This window comes from Sinocyclocheilus anshuiensis, unplaced genomic scaffold (genome assembly GCF_001515605.1).
Source record: "Sinocyclocheilus anshuiensis isolate Anshui unplaced genomic scaffold, SAMN03320099.WGS_v1.1 scaffold969, whole genome shotgun sequence".
Taxonomy (NCBI): domain Eukaryota; kingdom Metazoa; phylum Chordata; class Actinopteri; order Cypriniformes; family Cyprinidae; genus Sinocyclocheilus; species Sinocyclocheilus anshuiensis.
The window spans coordinates 187,122-201,892 of NW_015557114.1; the positions used below are offsets into that span (position 1 = coordinate 187,122).

Below are 14,771 nucleotides of genomic sequence, written 5' to 3' on the forward strand. Positions count from 1 at the left end.
CAGCAGCATCAGTCATACTGTTGCCATGGTGAGATATTAATTGCTTTATTTCAAAAACATTCACGCTGGCGAGCATTGAGATACACAACATTACAATAGCAGCTGAAGGAAGTGTAAATTGGTCATTTTTGTGGCATCTTAAGCTTGCAAATCTTTTGAATTTTTGTCAAAGCTAAAATTGAGGTCACGTCGTTTTCTTCAATCCTTGAACAGCATGTGAAATAACGCAAAACAACTGATTGCATCACCTGCGGTGACGTCTAGCATGCAACTAGAGTGCAGATGTGTCTGACAGAACAACATTGTGAAGGTAGCTGTCTTTTAATCCTCTGAGCAGCACTTGTCCTTCTGCAAGATGACCTTGCGCGCGGTATCTTGTGACAGACCCACAGACAGACTGATGAAAGGAAAGACCACAAATGGTTATTCAGGTCCCAGCTCTGCCTGGTTTCTGGGAAACAGAAAGTGAGTGATGTCAATGATGGATGCATTTTAAACACAGCTGATTCATTTGTGGCTGTTTTGATTTGCATCTTTAAATACATGGCATAAAAGCCTTGCATGCAAGGGCAATTATTATATTCTTAGACTAATTGCAATGTTATTGTTTAATTTATGAAAACTGTATGCTATCTGAAATGTTTTGTATATTAACATTTCACATGCAAGTATGCTAACGCTGCACAGACGTGGTTAAATTTGGACAAAGCATGTAATGTTGATTTGATCTATTCCCATTTCAGTAGACAGACCAAATGTGTCAGTTCTCCTGCAGATAAATCATTAGTCAGTGTACAACAAACTATACTATGTATAAAATGCAGTGGATGTCAAACTCCATTTTAATCCAATGCTGTAGAAAAATGGATTGATTTTGATCTGGTCTAGGCATGAATAGTCAAGCGCTAAAACTCAATTACAGGCTGAAAATAGTAGCAGCTTACATTAATGGGATTGCAGGCTGCAGTGAGCACTAGAACTGGCCTACTGAAGGCATCCCGGAGACTCCAAACCCATCATTAAAAAGATATAGACTATGTCTGCCCATAAGTAAAAGCAATGTGCAGACTAAAAAACAAGGCAGGAATCTGTGGACCATCATCAGATACTTCTCTTTAAAACATGATAGAAAATGTAGATTTTTCATAATGTCAGTGGAAGCTGTGAAGCATGCATTTTCATGACCAAGATAAGTTCTTACAAACATCTCATTATTCTTTCTCAACTGCTTTTTCTATATAGACCTATACCAATGTGGCAACACATATAGGATAATAATTACAAAGAAGCTGCTTATTTATTTATAAACTACACATGTAGATTCATTACAAGCATTTTATTTCGTAGGTATTATTGTTATATATTTTATTGTTTAAAGGGATTTGATAAATGTCTAAGAGTGTAGTGTAGACTGCAAATATTTAAACATTTCAAAACCGGTCGTATAAGGTATTTACATTCTGGGCAGGTACAGTCACCCTTCTCTGTGTGACAGAAAGTAACTGGTTGAGAAAGAGGTGTGGTTGCGATTCTCTTGTCCAATCAAATGCCGAGTAGACTCGAACCTGGGCGGAGATTCTACTATACAAGGGCGGGGTTAAAGACGGAAGTTCAACCGGATTGGTTGGTCGATTGCAACACTCACAAACCATGGTCATCTGCAACCTGTCCTTGCGACTTGGAAACGTAAGAAAACCTGTGTCATTCTCAGTGTAGATTCTGAAAATTAACATCCAAAATGTGTCGAGCGTATATTATTGTCCGACGATAATGCGTGATTGTTTTCAATCGCTGTCTTGATTATAACGCCGACTGTGATGCACGGTGACATTAAGCAACCAGAACACGAACGCTGTCGTTTGCACTGTGCGATCTGATACAATCTAGCGTTGCATACGAAGCAAATGTATCCGAGATCCACAGAGTAGCGTTTGGCATCACAACCGTAGGATTTAATCGACGCGTCAATGTAAATTTGAGGATTTATAAAGTAAAATTTGGACCGAAGGGGACACTTCCCCTATCGCACATAGACTGAAACGCCATCAACATTTTCCTGTATTTAAATGGTTGAGAGAAAGGAGGTCATTGCTGAAATAAGAACGCCGGTAGGTCAGTTGCATTTTCTTGAAACATTTGCGATGACAATGCTTTGAAAATGCGTGCGTGAAAATCCTCCGCCGTGCTGAATTATTAGATAAGGTGGCCTGTGTCATGATGACTTGTGATATGTTAAAACACGACCCTGTTTTTGCTTCGAAGAAACGTTGTCGATGAAATCAACGGTGCACTGCCTACGGCGTTTCTCATTGCACCGTATTTTCCTCTTGATTTCATTAAGATTGAGAGCAAAGTGCGTAAATCCATGATAGAACCGTTTAATGTGTGTGTGACTGTGAATGATTGCAATGGGTGCAAGTGTAAAAGTGAACAGAGAATGCCTAATGGTTGGATGATTTGATTCATTAGCTGTTTAGTATTGTGAATATTTTCCATCTCTCTTTTTCTCACACAAGGGTATTAAGAGAAACTGAGGGAATTTACACACACAAGTGAAGATTTACTCGATTAGGCTACATAAATGGGGGATTACGGCTTTCTGGTTAAAAACAATGCTGCAAATAAATCCCTTTTTCCGGTAAGAATTCATCCACACCTGCAGCATCCGGTTCACCACCAGACAGCACCTCCAAGCCCCCCGGATTTCATCGGCAACAACAACACTACCAATGGTGGAAGTGTTGGGTCTGCTTGGCTTTTCCCAGCTGTGACGACCCACTCTAACATGCAAGATGATATTTTGGAGTCTGAGACGTCCAAGGCTCCGCAACCTCAACAAGAAAGTCAAGAAGGACAAGACAAGCAGACGCTCTCTCCGCCAGGTCACCAGGAAGTACCAGGAATCATATCGGAGTTGGACAACACCATGCCAGAGGAGAACCAGCTGGAGAAAGGGACCATGGAGAACGCTAACGGAAAAGAGGCGCTGCGGCTTGAATCTCCAGTGTTATCAGGGTTTGACTATCAGGAGATGTCTGGTATTGGTACTTTAGCACAGTCTAGTAGCTCTTCTTCATCGTCCCTTACTGGCTTCAGCCGCTGGTCAACAGCTATACCCCCCAACCCTTCCACCTTAATCGAAGAGGTTGACTTTTTCAATCAGGCTGCTACTACTAACAATGCTCCTCCTCCGCTGCTATTTCAAAGTTTCTCTCATCACACCAGTACAGGATTTGGGGGGAATTTCTCCCACCAGATAGGGCCTCTATCTCAGCATCATTCATCTCCTCATCCCCACTTCCAGCACCCTCATAATCAGCACCGCAGGTCCTCAGCCAGCCCACATCCACCTCCCTTCTCCCACCGCAGTGCTGCTTTCAGCCAGTTGCCCCATTTGGGGAATAACCTAAGCAAGCCTCCTTCCCCTTGGGGTAGCTATCAGAGCCCCTCGTCCACCCCATCTTCTACTTCATGGAGCCCAGGTGGAGGGTATGGAGGCTGGGGAAGCTCTCAGGGACGGGAGTATCGCCGAGGGCTGAACGGAGGGGTCAATCCCCTTAACTCGATCTCTCCTTTAAAGAAGTCTTTCCCAAATAACCAGACTCCAACTCCGAAGTATCCCCGCTTCAACACAAAACCCTGGATGGAGGATACCATAAACCGCAACGATAGCATCTTTCCATTTCAGGTAACTAAAACTCAATCTCCCCTAATTATCAGCTATTGATGTTTTTAATAGAGGAACATATTGTTTAGAGGTAATATGGTTGCAAAGATGTGTGTGTGTGTGTGTGAGTGTGTATTCGGGATGAGATGAAAACAAATCTGTTGGGTTTTTTTCTTTCTGCATTTTCTCCCTTTGGCCTAACCTAATCTGATAGTGACAAAGCGCTCATGTGGTCTGTTTGTTAGGTAATTGTGATAGATCAAAGCTCAGTTGAGTAATGCGGTGCTGTTGCTCCACTTTTGCAAGCTGTGAATGTCGCCAATATAAAAAGACTTGGATGAGTGAGTCAAAATCAGGGGATGTCACAAGCACAGGCAACAGGAGGGGAACTGGAAAGTCTGATACTCTGATATAACCACTTATGTCAACACAATAATCAGTTATTCCAGATATTAACATTCACAAATACTAGGGACCTTTCCAAATTTAGTCAAAGAAGCTATTCTTATTACTTCCGTATCTATCATAGATTTAATAACAGTTTAAGACCAACAGATGATTTGATAAACAGAATCTTGTGATTTGAATTTGACTACCTTTAGAACATAATTGCTTATCTAGCAATTATTTGTAGTACCGTATTGACCCGAATATAAGACGATGTTTTTTTTCTTGGAAATACATCTGAAAAAACGTGGTCGTCTTATATTCAGGGTCTAGACTTTGACATGTCAATAATACACCCACAACAATAGGTGGCGCCAAATACGCATAAAACGAGTGTGCCATGAAATACGTAATGTAATGTGTGTTGTAAAGATCGCGAGTAAAAACAAAAGAAAAAGAAAAGCTTACAGGTGCATGAGTCGTGACTGTCACGTTAGCCTGATGGGACCAAACTCCCTTTGTGATTTTAAAACGTAAGACAGTACCCAGATTTGAAGACTACAGTAAGATTTAACTTCTACTGTTAATAAGATTTTGGTAGGCTACTATTAGATGGATAGCCTAAATGTCCTAATTCAGATGGGATACCTGTTTTTTTTTAAATGGTATATCAAAAAGTGTATATTTTTTAAATGTGATTGTTGGTACATTTGACCAGTTTTTACCATATTTTCAAAACAAAAATTATGCAATATAAAAAAATATGCAATATAAAAATAATTGAAGACAAAATGTGTTTTACTGAGAAAAAACAAGATTTGGTTTTTAAAAAAAGGTACATCTGGAAAAAAGGGGGGTCATCTTATAATCAGGGTCGTCTTATATTCGGGCAAATACGGTATATGCTGTCTATTGCTGATGATCGCATTATTTTTCATATGCATCTGTTTACATAAGAGATCGCTGGTTTCTCCGTCCTGTTCACGTGTGTTTTTGTTCGGGAGGTTTTGTACTCGTTCAGAAGATGCGTAATAGCGCCCCCAAGTGTATAACAGTGAAAACACGGAAAGCCGTAAAAACATCTGGAAATAGGGGGGCCGTCTTATAATCAGGGTTGTCTTATATTCGGGCCAATACGGTAATTTTGTTTTTAATTCGAGTATCGGTTCCAGTAAAAATGCAGATGATATCTGTCACCCCACCCGTCCAAACTTGCAACTAGGGCACCAATAGTGCCATTAGATAAATGAATACATTGATGCTCCCCAAGGCTACAAACCTAAAGAAAAGAGGTCATTCTCTGTGTCTGTTTGCTTGCAAAGGGACGCAGTGCTTCGCAATCCAAAAATGTACATGTAGTCTGCAGTCACCTGATTCAGAGTGCCTTCACAGCCTTTATCCATTACACTTGGGTGTTGCAGCACAACAGGCCTCTGCTTACCAAGAGAAAAAGCCTTGCAAACACAATACAAGGCTTGTTCTTGGTATTAAGCTACAGACTGAACAGGGAGGACACACTGAGCATGTGAAACTGTGAGTGTTTTCAGCGAGTTACCACCGCGGTTCAAACAAGAGCATAATCTCACTGTGTACCAAAGCGCATAACAATGCAGTTCAGAGTCGCTGGTAATATGCAAATCAGACAGTTACCAAAATAATTAGATACAGTAGTACCGTATTGGCCCGAATATAAGACGACCCTGATTACAAGACGACCCCCCTTTTTCCAGATGTACCTTTTGGAAAAAGGCTTTTTAAAAACCAAATCTTGTTTTTTTTTTTTTTTTTCTCAGTAAAGCCACATTTTGTCTTCAATTATTTTTATATTGCATATTTTTCCTATTTTAATTTTTGTTTTGAATGTATGGTAAAAACTGGTAAAATGTACCAACAATCAACAAACATTTAAAAAAAAAAATACACTTTTTGATATACCATTAAAACAAAAACAGGTATCCCATCTGAATTAGGACATTTAGGCTATCCATCTAATAGTAGCCTACCAAAATCTTATTAACGGTAGAAGTTAAATCTTACTGTAGTCTTCAAATCTGGGTACTGTCTTACGTTTTAAAATCACAAAGGGAGTTTGGTCCCATCAGGCTAACGTGACAGTCACGACTCATGCACCTGTAAGCTTTTCTTTTTCTTTTGTTTTTACTCGTGATCTTTACAACACGCATTACATTACGTATTTCATGGCACACTCGTTTTATGCGTATTTGGCGCCACCTATTGTTGTGGGTGTATTATTGACATGTCAAAGTCTAGACCCTGAATATAAGACGACTGCGTTTTTTCAGATGTATTTCCAAGAAAAAAACATTGTCTTATATTCGGGTCAATACGGTATGTGAATGCAAAGAGGTTTACAAACTGTTGATATCACTTAAAGAGAACTTTGTCTAAATTGTTTGATGAAATACGTTTTGTTACTTTTAAGACGGAATGACGAGGTGTAATCACGTGTTTTTTTTTTTTGTTGTTGTTTTTTTTGCAGGATCGCAGCCGGTCCTTTGATGGTTTCAGCATGCACTCTCTAGAGAACTCTCTGATCGACATCATGAGAGCCGAGCAGGATTCCTTGAAAGGTACAATATTCACTGCCACCATTACAGATCCTGCCTCACACGAGTATGAAGTAATATATTGAGTATCTTTTACTAGTAAAAATCACCAAATTTCATAATCATCATTTAGAATTTTTAGGCAAGGCGCAGAAAGTCAGTTGTTCAAGTAATCTGCTAGTTTTGTTTCTTTTCTGCTAGTTTCATTTTATTGAAAGCAAACATTTAATATAGCATGTTTATGTATGGCTATGAATTTAAATGCATTATATTAAGAAAAATGCTACAAAACCTAATGTAGTCTTTGTTTACTTATGTTTGCTACCCTACAAATCATGTATGCAGTGTCGTTGTTGTTGTTGTTTTATGCTCCTTTGTTTAAGTTTAAAATCTCTGTTGAATTAGTTAGAATTAAATCTGGATTCACTGACAAACATGTTGTAATCTCAACATCATGCAGTGTATCATATGCCATCTTTGTTGCCTCAGTGCCTATGTTGCATCAGATCTGCAATATGCACTTTTTGTATTGAATTTGCTGCAGCTTATACTGCTTGGTGTTGTTGTGAAGAAAAGCTTCTCTGTCTTGCTTAGGAGGCAGAGTTCCTGAAGTCAAAATTAGACCTTTTTTTTTTTTTTGGACAAGGCAACAAAGCCAAGATGACAGCTGCCGTATCTTGCTATCTCACTCCCTAATTAGTTAATTAATTTAATTTATTTGTGTAGCACATTTTAAAAACAACTAGAGTTGGCCAAAGACATTCCAACAGCTTGCATAACAAAAATCCAAAAATGATAAAACACCCAACAAAAATACAATTTACAATAATTCTTCCACCATGGTCACCTCATTAATTGATTATCTTGTTCTCTTTGTAAGGGTGGCACACTGCCAACTAGCCTATGTCAAAACATATTTTAATTGAATCACAAAGTGATTATTCAGTGTGTTTTGCAATTGCATCGTTATTTTTATCCAAAGAACAAGGCCATGTGACCCAAAAAAGCAACTTCGTGTCACTGCAGATGCAAGTTCAGCTGAAGTGAGACAGTGCAAATCCCAGAGGCCGGAAATCATGGTTCCATTCAGGCTATTCTACAAATATCTTAAATGTATAATAAAAATATACCATAATTTCCATCAAACTCCAACATATGCCAAAAATATGTAACTGATGTTATTTCCATTCATCATAACAGCTGTGACAAATAAAAACGGTGCCCCATATTAATATTTTTCTGCATTCAAGTAACACACATACAACCCTTGCATTCTAAGTTTAGTTTTGGAATCTGTTACAGCTTAGTGATTTATAGATGCCATAGGATGAGTGTTTCAGAAATCACAGCCACGGAATAAGGTGGGCATGGAGATGCTCTCACAATATATCACCTAAGCTCCCTTCAGGATTTGAAGGCTAATCTAGGACAAACACTGGAGAGTTGGACATGTTGTTTCTGCACAGACCTGGTTTGGTTATTTTCACATAGTTGCATGCTATTTTTATAAAAAAAAAAAAAAAAAACCCCATAACATTAATAATGCTTAATATTATAGGATTTAAGAAATTATATATTTGAAAAGCACAACGGTGATGAACCAAAAGATTTTTCATGGCTTGCTTGTTCTGTGTGAAGTGGGTTACGTTATGCTTTCCAATACTTGTAGACTTTGATATGTTATTGTGCATTTAATACAAGTATCATCCATTTTACTAACAGTGTTTTAAAGGGGTCATGAACTGAGAAATCAAAATTCCCTTGATCTTTTGACATATAAGAGGTCATTGTACTATAAAAGCATACTGTAAGTTTCAGAACTCAACTTTCTCGTTAGTCTAAAATCAGCCTATCTTGAAGCCAATCTGCTAAAATGGCAGGTTGTGGAATGAGCCACTTTATGATGTAATAGTGTGGCTAAACACTGCCTCCGGTGAAGATGATCAACGCCTGCTTCTACATCACTGCCTGTTTAGCCCCGCTCACGATTTGCGCATATAGTGTAAATAATGAGAGAGGCAAACACAGGTCTACGCAGAAACCAAATGATAAAGATGCTCCGCTGTTCAGTGCCAAGCTATTGCCGCAGGGTTTTCAGAAAGATTGAAACTAAAAGACAATGCCGTGCTGAATATATTGGATCTGACAGTATTGTCGCACCACACAAGTGTGAGTGATCGTTTTTATTATGTGGTCACTATTGCTTTGTCTGTTATTACAGGTTGTTTGATACGTACTGAGTATTTCTGCGTTTTTAACCTAAATCACAGCAGCGTCCGTCTGTGAAGGCTGTCAAACACACACAACTGTTAGTTAATCACAGCAGTGGCGTTTACTTCCGAGTCTACAGTCCACCACATCTATTCAAACAGAGCGTTCTGATGAGGGGCTCGAAACAGGATTATAAATGGACATCAGAGAACAGTACAAAATAAAAAAACAAAGGCAGTCCGTGACCCCTTTAAACGTTTTGATTGCATCTGATAGAAATTTCTAACTCTAAGTTTATTCTGTCTTATTTCACATGCAGCAAGGAATTACGGGAGGCGGCGAGGTAAAGATCTCAGAAGTGTCTGTCGGTTCATGTTATTTCAAGTTACAACATGCCTTTGTGTCAAATTGTGTTTGTTGCCAGGCTAGGTTTTTGTACTTTGTGTTGTGCTCTCGCATTGTATTCAAATGAAGAAGGATGCTAATCGCTACTCTACAAAATCTATAGCCACTTTTAGATTTGTTAGGTGACTTCAGCACCAGTGCCACTAAATGGCCTTTGTGGCTATTGTGTGACAGGTCACTCATCGTTGTTTCCCATGGAGGATGAGCGGACTTACGGAGAGGATGACCGGTCTGATCAGAGTCTGAGTGGACTGGGCTCACCACACAGTTTCCCTCACCAAAACGGCGAACGCATTGAGCGCTATTCTCGCAAGGTCTTTGTCGGTGGCCTACCTCCGGACATAGATGAAGGTACTAAGTGATAAGAAGTGTTGCTCTCCAGGTTTTTTAAAAATGTGCATCAACCACAAATAAACACGTCATATGTATTGTGTATAACATTTCAGATGAGATCACCGCCAGTTTCCGACGCTTTGGACATTTGTTTGTGGACTGGCCTCACAAAGCAGAGAGCAAATCTTATTTTCCACCGAAAGGTGAGTTTCAGAGTCGTTTGCACGGACGTTTATTAAGAAAATGAGTCATGCAGATATCAACTTCTCTCATTTCAGCAGATGAATTCTGTACTCCTAAGTGGGTGCGCATACGGCACACCCATTGTTTAAAGCTGAGCTCCAGATGAATATCATCAGTGGGGCCTAAGCAAAGGCTACAGGTCAAGGTTATTGAAAGTGACTGCTGGTTGCTTCTTACATGCATACCTTCAATGAACCCATTGTCCTGCAGGTTATGCGTTCCTTCTGTTTCAAGACGAGAGCGCGGTCCAGGCACTGATAGACGCTTGTATGGAAGAGGATGGGAAGCTCTATCTCTGTGTCTCTAGCCCTACAATCAAAGACAAGCCAGTAAGATATTAAAAGGCTGTATGTCTGCTGTTCCTGTGTGACATGTTTTAAAGCTCTTTTGCAAGTTGTGAAATAGCAGTAGAGCTTTTTAAAGTTAAATATAAACCTGAAAGTTGTAACCTGCTCCAGCAGTGTTTGCTGTATGGCACATGACAAGCTACTGATTCTCTTATATTCACTGTGTATCTTCAGGTCCAGATACGACCCTGGAATTTGAACGACAGTGACTTTGTGATGGATGGCTCTCAGCCCCTTGACCCCAGAAAAACAATCTTCGTTGGGGGAGTTCCACGACCTCTACGAGCTGGTTTGTTTGGATTTTAGATATTACCATGATCAAAAAAAAAGTTATTTAGTTGCCACAGCAACTAACTAGCACAGTGAGGTTTTAGTAGATTATTTACAGTGTTGTAACTAGGGCTGGGCGATATAGCTAACAAATGTATCAACGATATAAAATTTCATATAGTTCGGTATCGATAATTATTGAAATTTTTTTATAATCTTTTTTTTAAAACAAAGAGCAATAGGAAAAAATTTTTACATTTTAACCACTGTATTTTCAAATTAACTCAATTTATTGAGACAAACAGCAAATCATTTTTTGTTTTAACAGTCAAAAACAAAATAAAAATTAAACATATCTAATTTGTAATGTTTTATATGCAGATTAAATAGGTTAAACTTTTGGCTTGTCTCCCGAGGCCACAGGAGGGCGCAATGAGCAAAATAATGCAGCACATTAAATTGTCAACGCAAGGAAGTAACTGTCTATAAAAAAAAAAAACGTGCATTACGTCTAAATTAACTCCTATAAATCAAATATAATTTCGTAAATTGCATAAACAATTATGAACAAAACATCACGTATTTATGCATTACTTAATACAAAGAGCTGAATTGCCCATCACGCAGATTGCCTTTAAAAACATGAGATGCAGTGAAAAGGAATAAACCTCCACAAATTTGTGACATGTTTTCTAAAACTGTTTTAACTTTGCATGGCTTTGTATACATCTCTTGTGTGACGCGAGTGTAGCAGTCATATTTGTCCGTCTAGAAAATGCTGAATATGCATCTGTGTGAATGTCTTGGTTTCAGTTTTAACCTAATCAAGATCTTCTAGGCATTGAGCTACTATATTTCTCTAATATTTTGCAACTGCGCGTCTCGTGAGCTAGACTAACAAAACATTAAACTACAACGTCACTTACATCGTCATCACCGCATCTCGTGCTCCACTGATGACGCTCCCTGACGCACATCTAACATTGGATTGTACTATTTTTGCATTCAAATGCAAATGTTTATTTTAAATTCGACTAATATTCATTCTTTACTCCCAATCCCCAGCACAGGCAGGCACAGCACTCGTGTTCGTGTTTGTGTGTGCTGTCTGCGTCACTCATAGCACGTGCACTATATAGAAAAATGTTATATCGTTATCGAAGAAGGTGTACCGTCGATAAATATCGATACCGTTTTATCGCCCAGGCCTAGTTGTAACAATCATCTAGTAAATTTTCTCTGACAGAATACAGGCTTGTTGCAAGTATGATTGTTGCATGATGTAATTAATGTTGAGAGTTTTTGAAAGCCATTTTAAAGATATTATTCATTTGTTTTACCCCCATGACAGTGGAGCTCGCAATGATTATGGACAGACTGTACGGTGGGGTGTGCTATGCTGGCATTGACACTGACCCTGAGCTGAAGTATCCTAAAGGGGCTGGACGAGTGGCCTTCTCCAATCAGCAGAGCTACATTGCTGCTATCAGCGCTCGCTTTGTGCAGCTGCAACACGGAGAGATCGATAAACGGGTGAGAGAGGGGGTTGGATCTTCGAGCAGTGTAGTATGCAAACTGATACAGTCAAGTCCATTTTGCTTTACCGAATAAAGATCTTCAGCTTTCCATATATGCAATATTAGCACCATCTACTGCAGGGCTGGCAGTAATTTTATACGGCCCTCTGACTGAATCTGTTTCCTGATTGTTCTTGTGAACTGTCTAGTTCCTTCGCTTATAGATGTTTAGCCTGACTTGACTTTGGATTACTGTTCTATCTTTATTCTCTCGGAGCATCATCTTTTGTTTGTAATGGGTCACATTTTCACTTTAAACTGTTGAAGGCTATACACAAAGAGGCTGGAAATGTAAGGGTTTGAGCCTCGTTCATATGACTTCAATGTCAAGGTTTGCTATTTCACAGACTAATCTTAAATGGTTGCATGGCAAATGTGGATTCACAGTTACTCCTTTAACAAAATGCACAGTAACAACCAACAAGAGACCACAAGCTATTGTATGAATGACTTAAAATTCAATCATTCTGGAATGGATTTTATGGACTGGTTCTAACATTTAAGGCAAATCTTTGTGATTTAGTGGATCATACTATTAAAATCCTTTAGCGGTTCTCATCCTAACAATGCTCAGACACTGTAAGATTCAGGCTTACCTGAAGCATTCTATAAAGATTACTATTAAACTGCATCCGAGTTACCTATTACTTAACCAAGCATAAGATCTGAGGCAAGGCTAACGGACAAAAACTAAGAACCGTAGTGATGCAGGATGTGAATGTTTGTCGTGCTTGATGCAGAGTTTTTAGGTCAGGCAAACCAAAGTTGAGCCTTAGCGATGTCCTACTGTCTGTGATAAAATGTAGATTATATATATGTATATATATATATGATAGAAAACTTAAATTTAATTGGTTTGATGGGTTAAAAAAAATAAAATCTATTAACTTATTTATGATTCTTGTAATGGTTATGGCAGTAACTTTGGCTCATTTGTCAGGGATTTTGTGCTAAAAGCTAACTCGATGTTGTGGTATTTGCTAATGAGAAATTACCATGTGTTGCATTGATAGTGTTTTACTGCATGGGTTTTGCCATGGGTTCATTGGTGTTCTAACAGAGCATTGCAGTAGCTGAGTACATTTCAAAGAATTTGAAAAACAAATATAATTTTTTTACATGGTCTGCTGATTTTTGTACTGTGTTTTATAGCTAATTATTTTGTCATGGACGTAAAACCATTATGCACTACTTTTCTAAATATTGTTTTTCAAGTCACTTTTTTTCCACAAATGGAAAGTCCTTTTATGATAACTTTTTTTTTTTTCCACTTGTTGAATATAGATTTTGTACCTTTTGTTACTGAGAGATCTGGTTATAACGCAAGCATACCTTAAGGAAAAGAAAAAAGCTAATATCATTTTGTTTAGGTTTTTATGTATTTACATGCTGAAATCCCTAGATTGTCACATATATATATATATATATATATTTAGGTGACTGTATTGTTGAAACTAATATCTAATATTTGCAAAATGCAAACTGTTCTGTTCTGTCTTAATGGACAAAGTAAATATTGAATCTAGCATGACATAAATTCCTTAAAATGTGTGGTACATGTAGAACTATATACCTATCCAGTACCCACTATCAGTTACAAGAATGATGATACCGCCCTCATTATTGGCTGTAGAAAATAAAATAATTAACACTGTAAATTAAAGTAATGTTAGGATGCACCTTGTATCACAATGATGAATGTTCCATATTGAAATATCAATGTTTACTCTTATGTATAATTCTGAGAGACAACAGGTTAATTTATTCATTAGGCACGCATGAGCTAAATTAATATGTTAGGGTTTAATTATTGTCATTTGCTTTAATAGTAGTTTTGTTTCAACCCTTTCCCCACACTTTCAGTTATATGTACTTTGCCCATGCACAAACTGTGCATACCCCACTTTACTGTGTTTACTAGATGACAAAAAGAAGCATACGAGAGGGTGATTAGTCGAATATTGAATCAGGGTTTACTTGAATACACTTTCAAAATATTGACAGTGAGATCTGTGCAATACTTTTTCCCAGAGACCTTTACAGTGTACTACTAACATAACCACGTATGTGCAAATCCATTACTTTCAACCTGTCTCACCTCACAAACTCTCCTTCAGTTATTATAACCTTTATCATTCTCTGATTTATATAAAAAATACCACTGAAATTATAGGTGTTTTCACTTTTATGTATTCACATATTTTCCTACTTGAGTTCATGCTACTGTGATTACAATGTAAATATGAAGTGAATAATGTTTTAACCGTTTACTGATATATTTTTAATTGGAATGTAATACTTGTCATTTTGATTATAGTTTTTGATCAGTACACTTATCAGATTTTCTAGTTTTAATAATCGCTATATTGTGCTTCATGTCTACAGAAGGATAAGAAAAAATCGCAGAAAATTATCTATGTAACTGTTTATTTAAATTTGCATAGTTTATAACTGTATGGGAAGGTGTATTTATCAATAGAGTTTTATAAGAGGAATAATTTTTTTGCTATGTCATTTATAAGTTTTAATTTTTATATTTTAAATCCATATGGGAGTTATGTAAAGAGAAATATCATTTTATAGTTGGGTTAGTCATACATGTGCTTTGGTAGTTGAGTCTTGATTAGCCTATTTGCAGTTAAATATTTATAACAGAATGCTTAAAGTATTTGTAATGTGAAATGTTGAATGAATAAACTTGATTGCAGGAAACACTGTGGGTCTTAAGCTGTGAATATGAATCAAAATTATCAATGAAATCTTT

General features: G+C 37.8%; 1 protein-coding gene across 2 annotated transcripts; it reads left to right on the forward strand.

Annotated features, from left to right (window-relative positions):
• Positions 1 to 1,620: 1,620 nt before the first annotated feature.
• LOC107677731 (cytoplasmic polyadenylation element-binding protein 4-like) lies at positions 1,621 to 12,092 on the forward strand. 2 transcript variants are annotated; one of them, XM_016472752.1, is made up of 9 exons: positions 1,621 to 1,686; positions 2,517 to 3,688; positions 6,555 to 6,645; positions 9,152 to 9,175; positions 9,412 to 9,588; positions 9,684 to 9,773; positions 10,024 to 10,142; positions 10,335 to 10,449; positions 11,782 to 12,092. In XM_016472752.1, the coding sequence occupies exons 2-9, from the start codon at positions 2,582 to 2,584 to the stop codon at positions 12,039 to 12,041; spliced, it is 1,983 nt and encodes a 660-aa protein (XP_016328238.1). In that variant the 5' UTR covers positions 1,621 to 1,686; positions 2,517 to 2,581; the 3' UTR covers positions 12,042 to 12,092. The 2 variants fall into 2 exon arrangements, with proteins under 2 accessions (XP_016328238.1, XP_016328239.1); XM_016472753.1 differs by lacking the exon at positions 9,152 to 9,175.
• Positions 12,093 to 14,771: the final 2,679 nt, after the last annotated feature.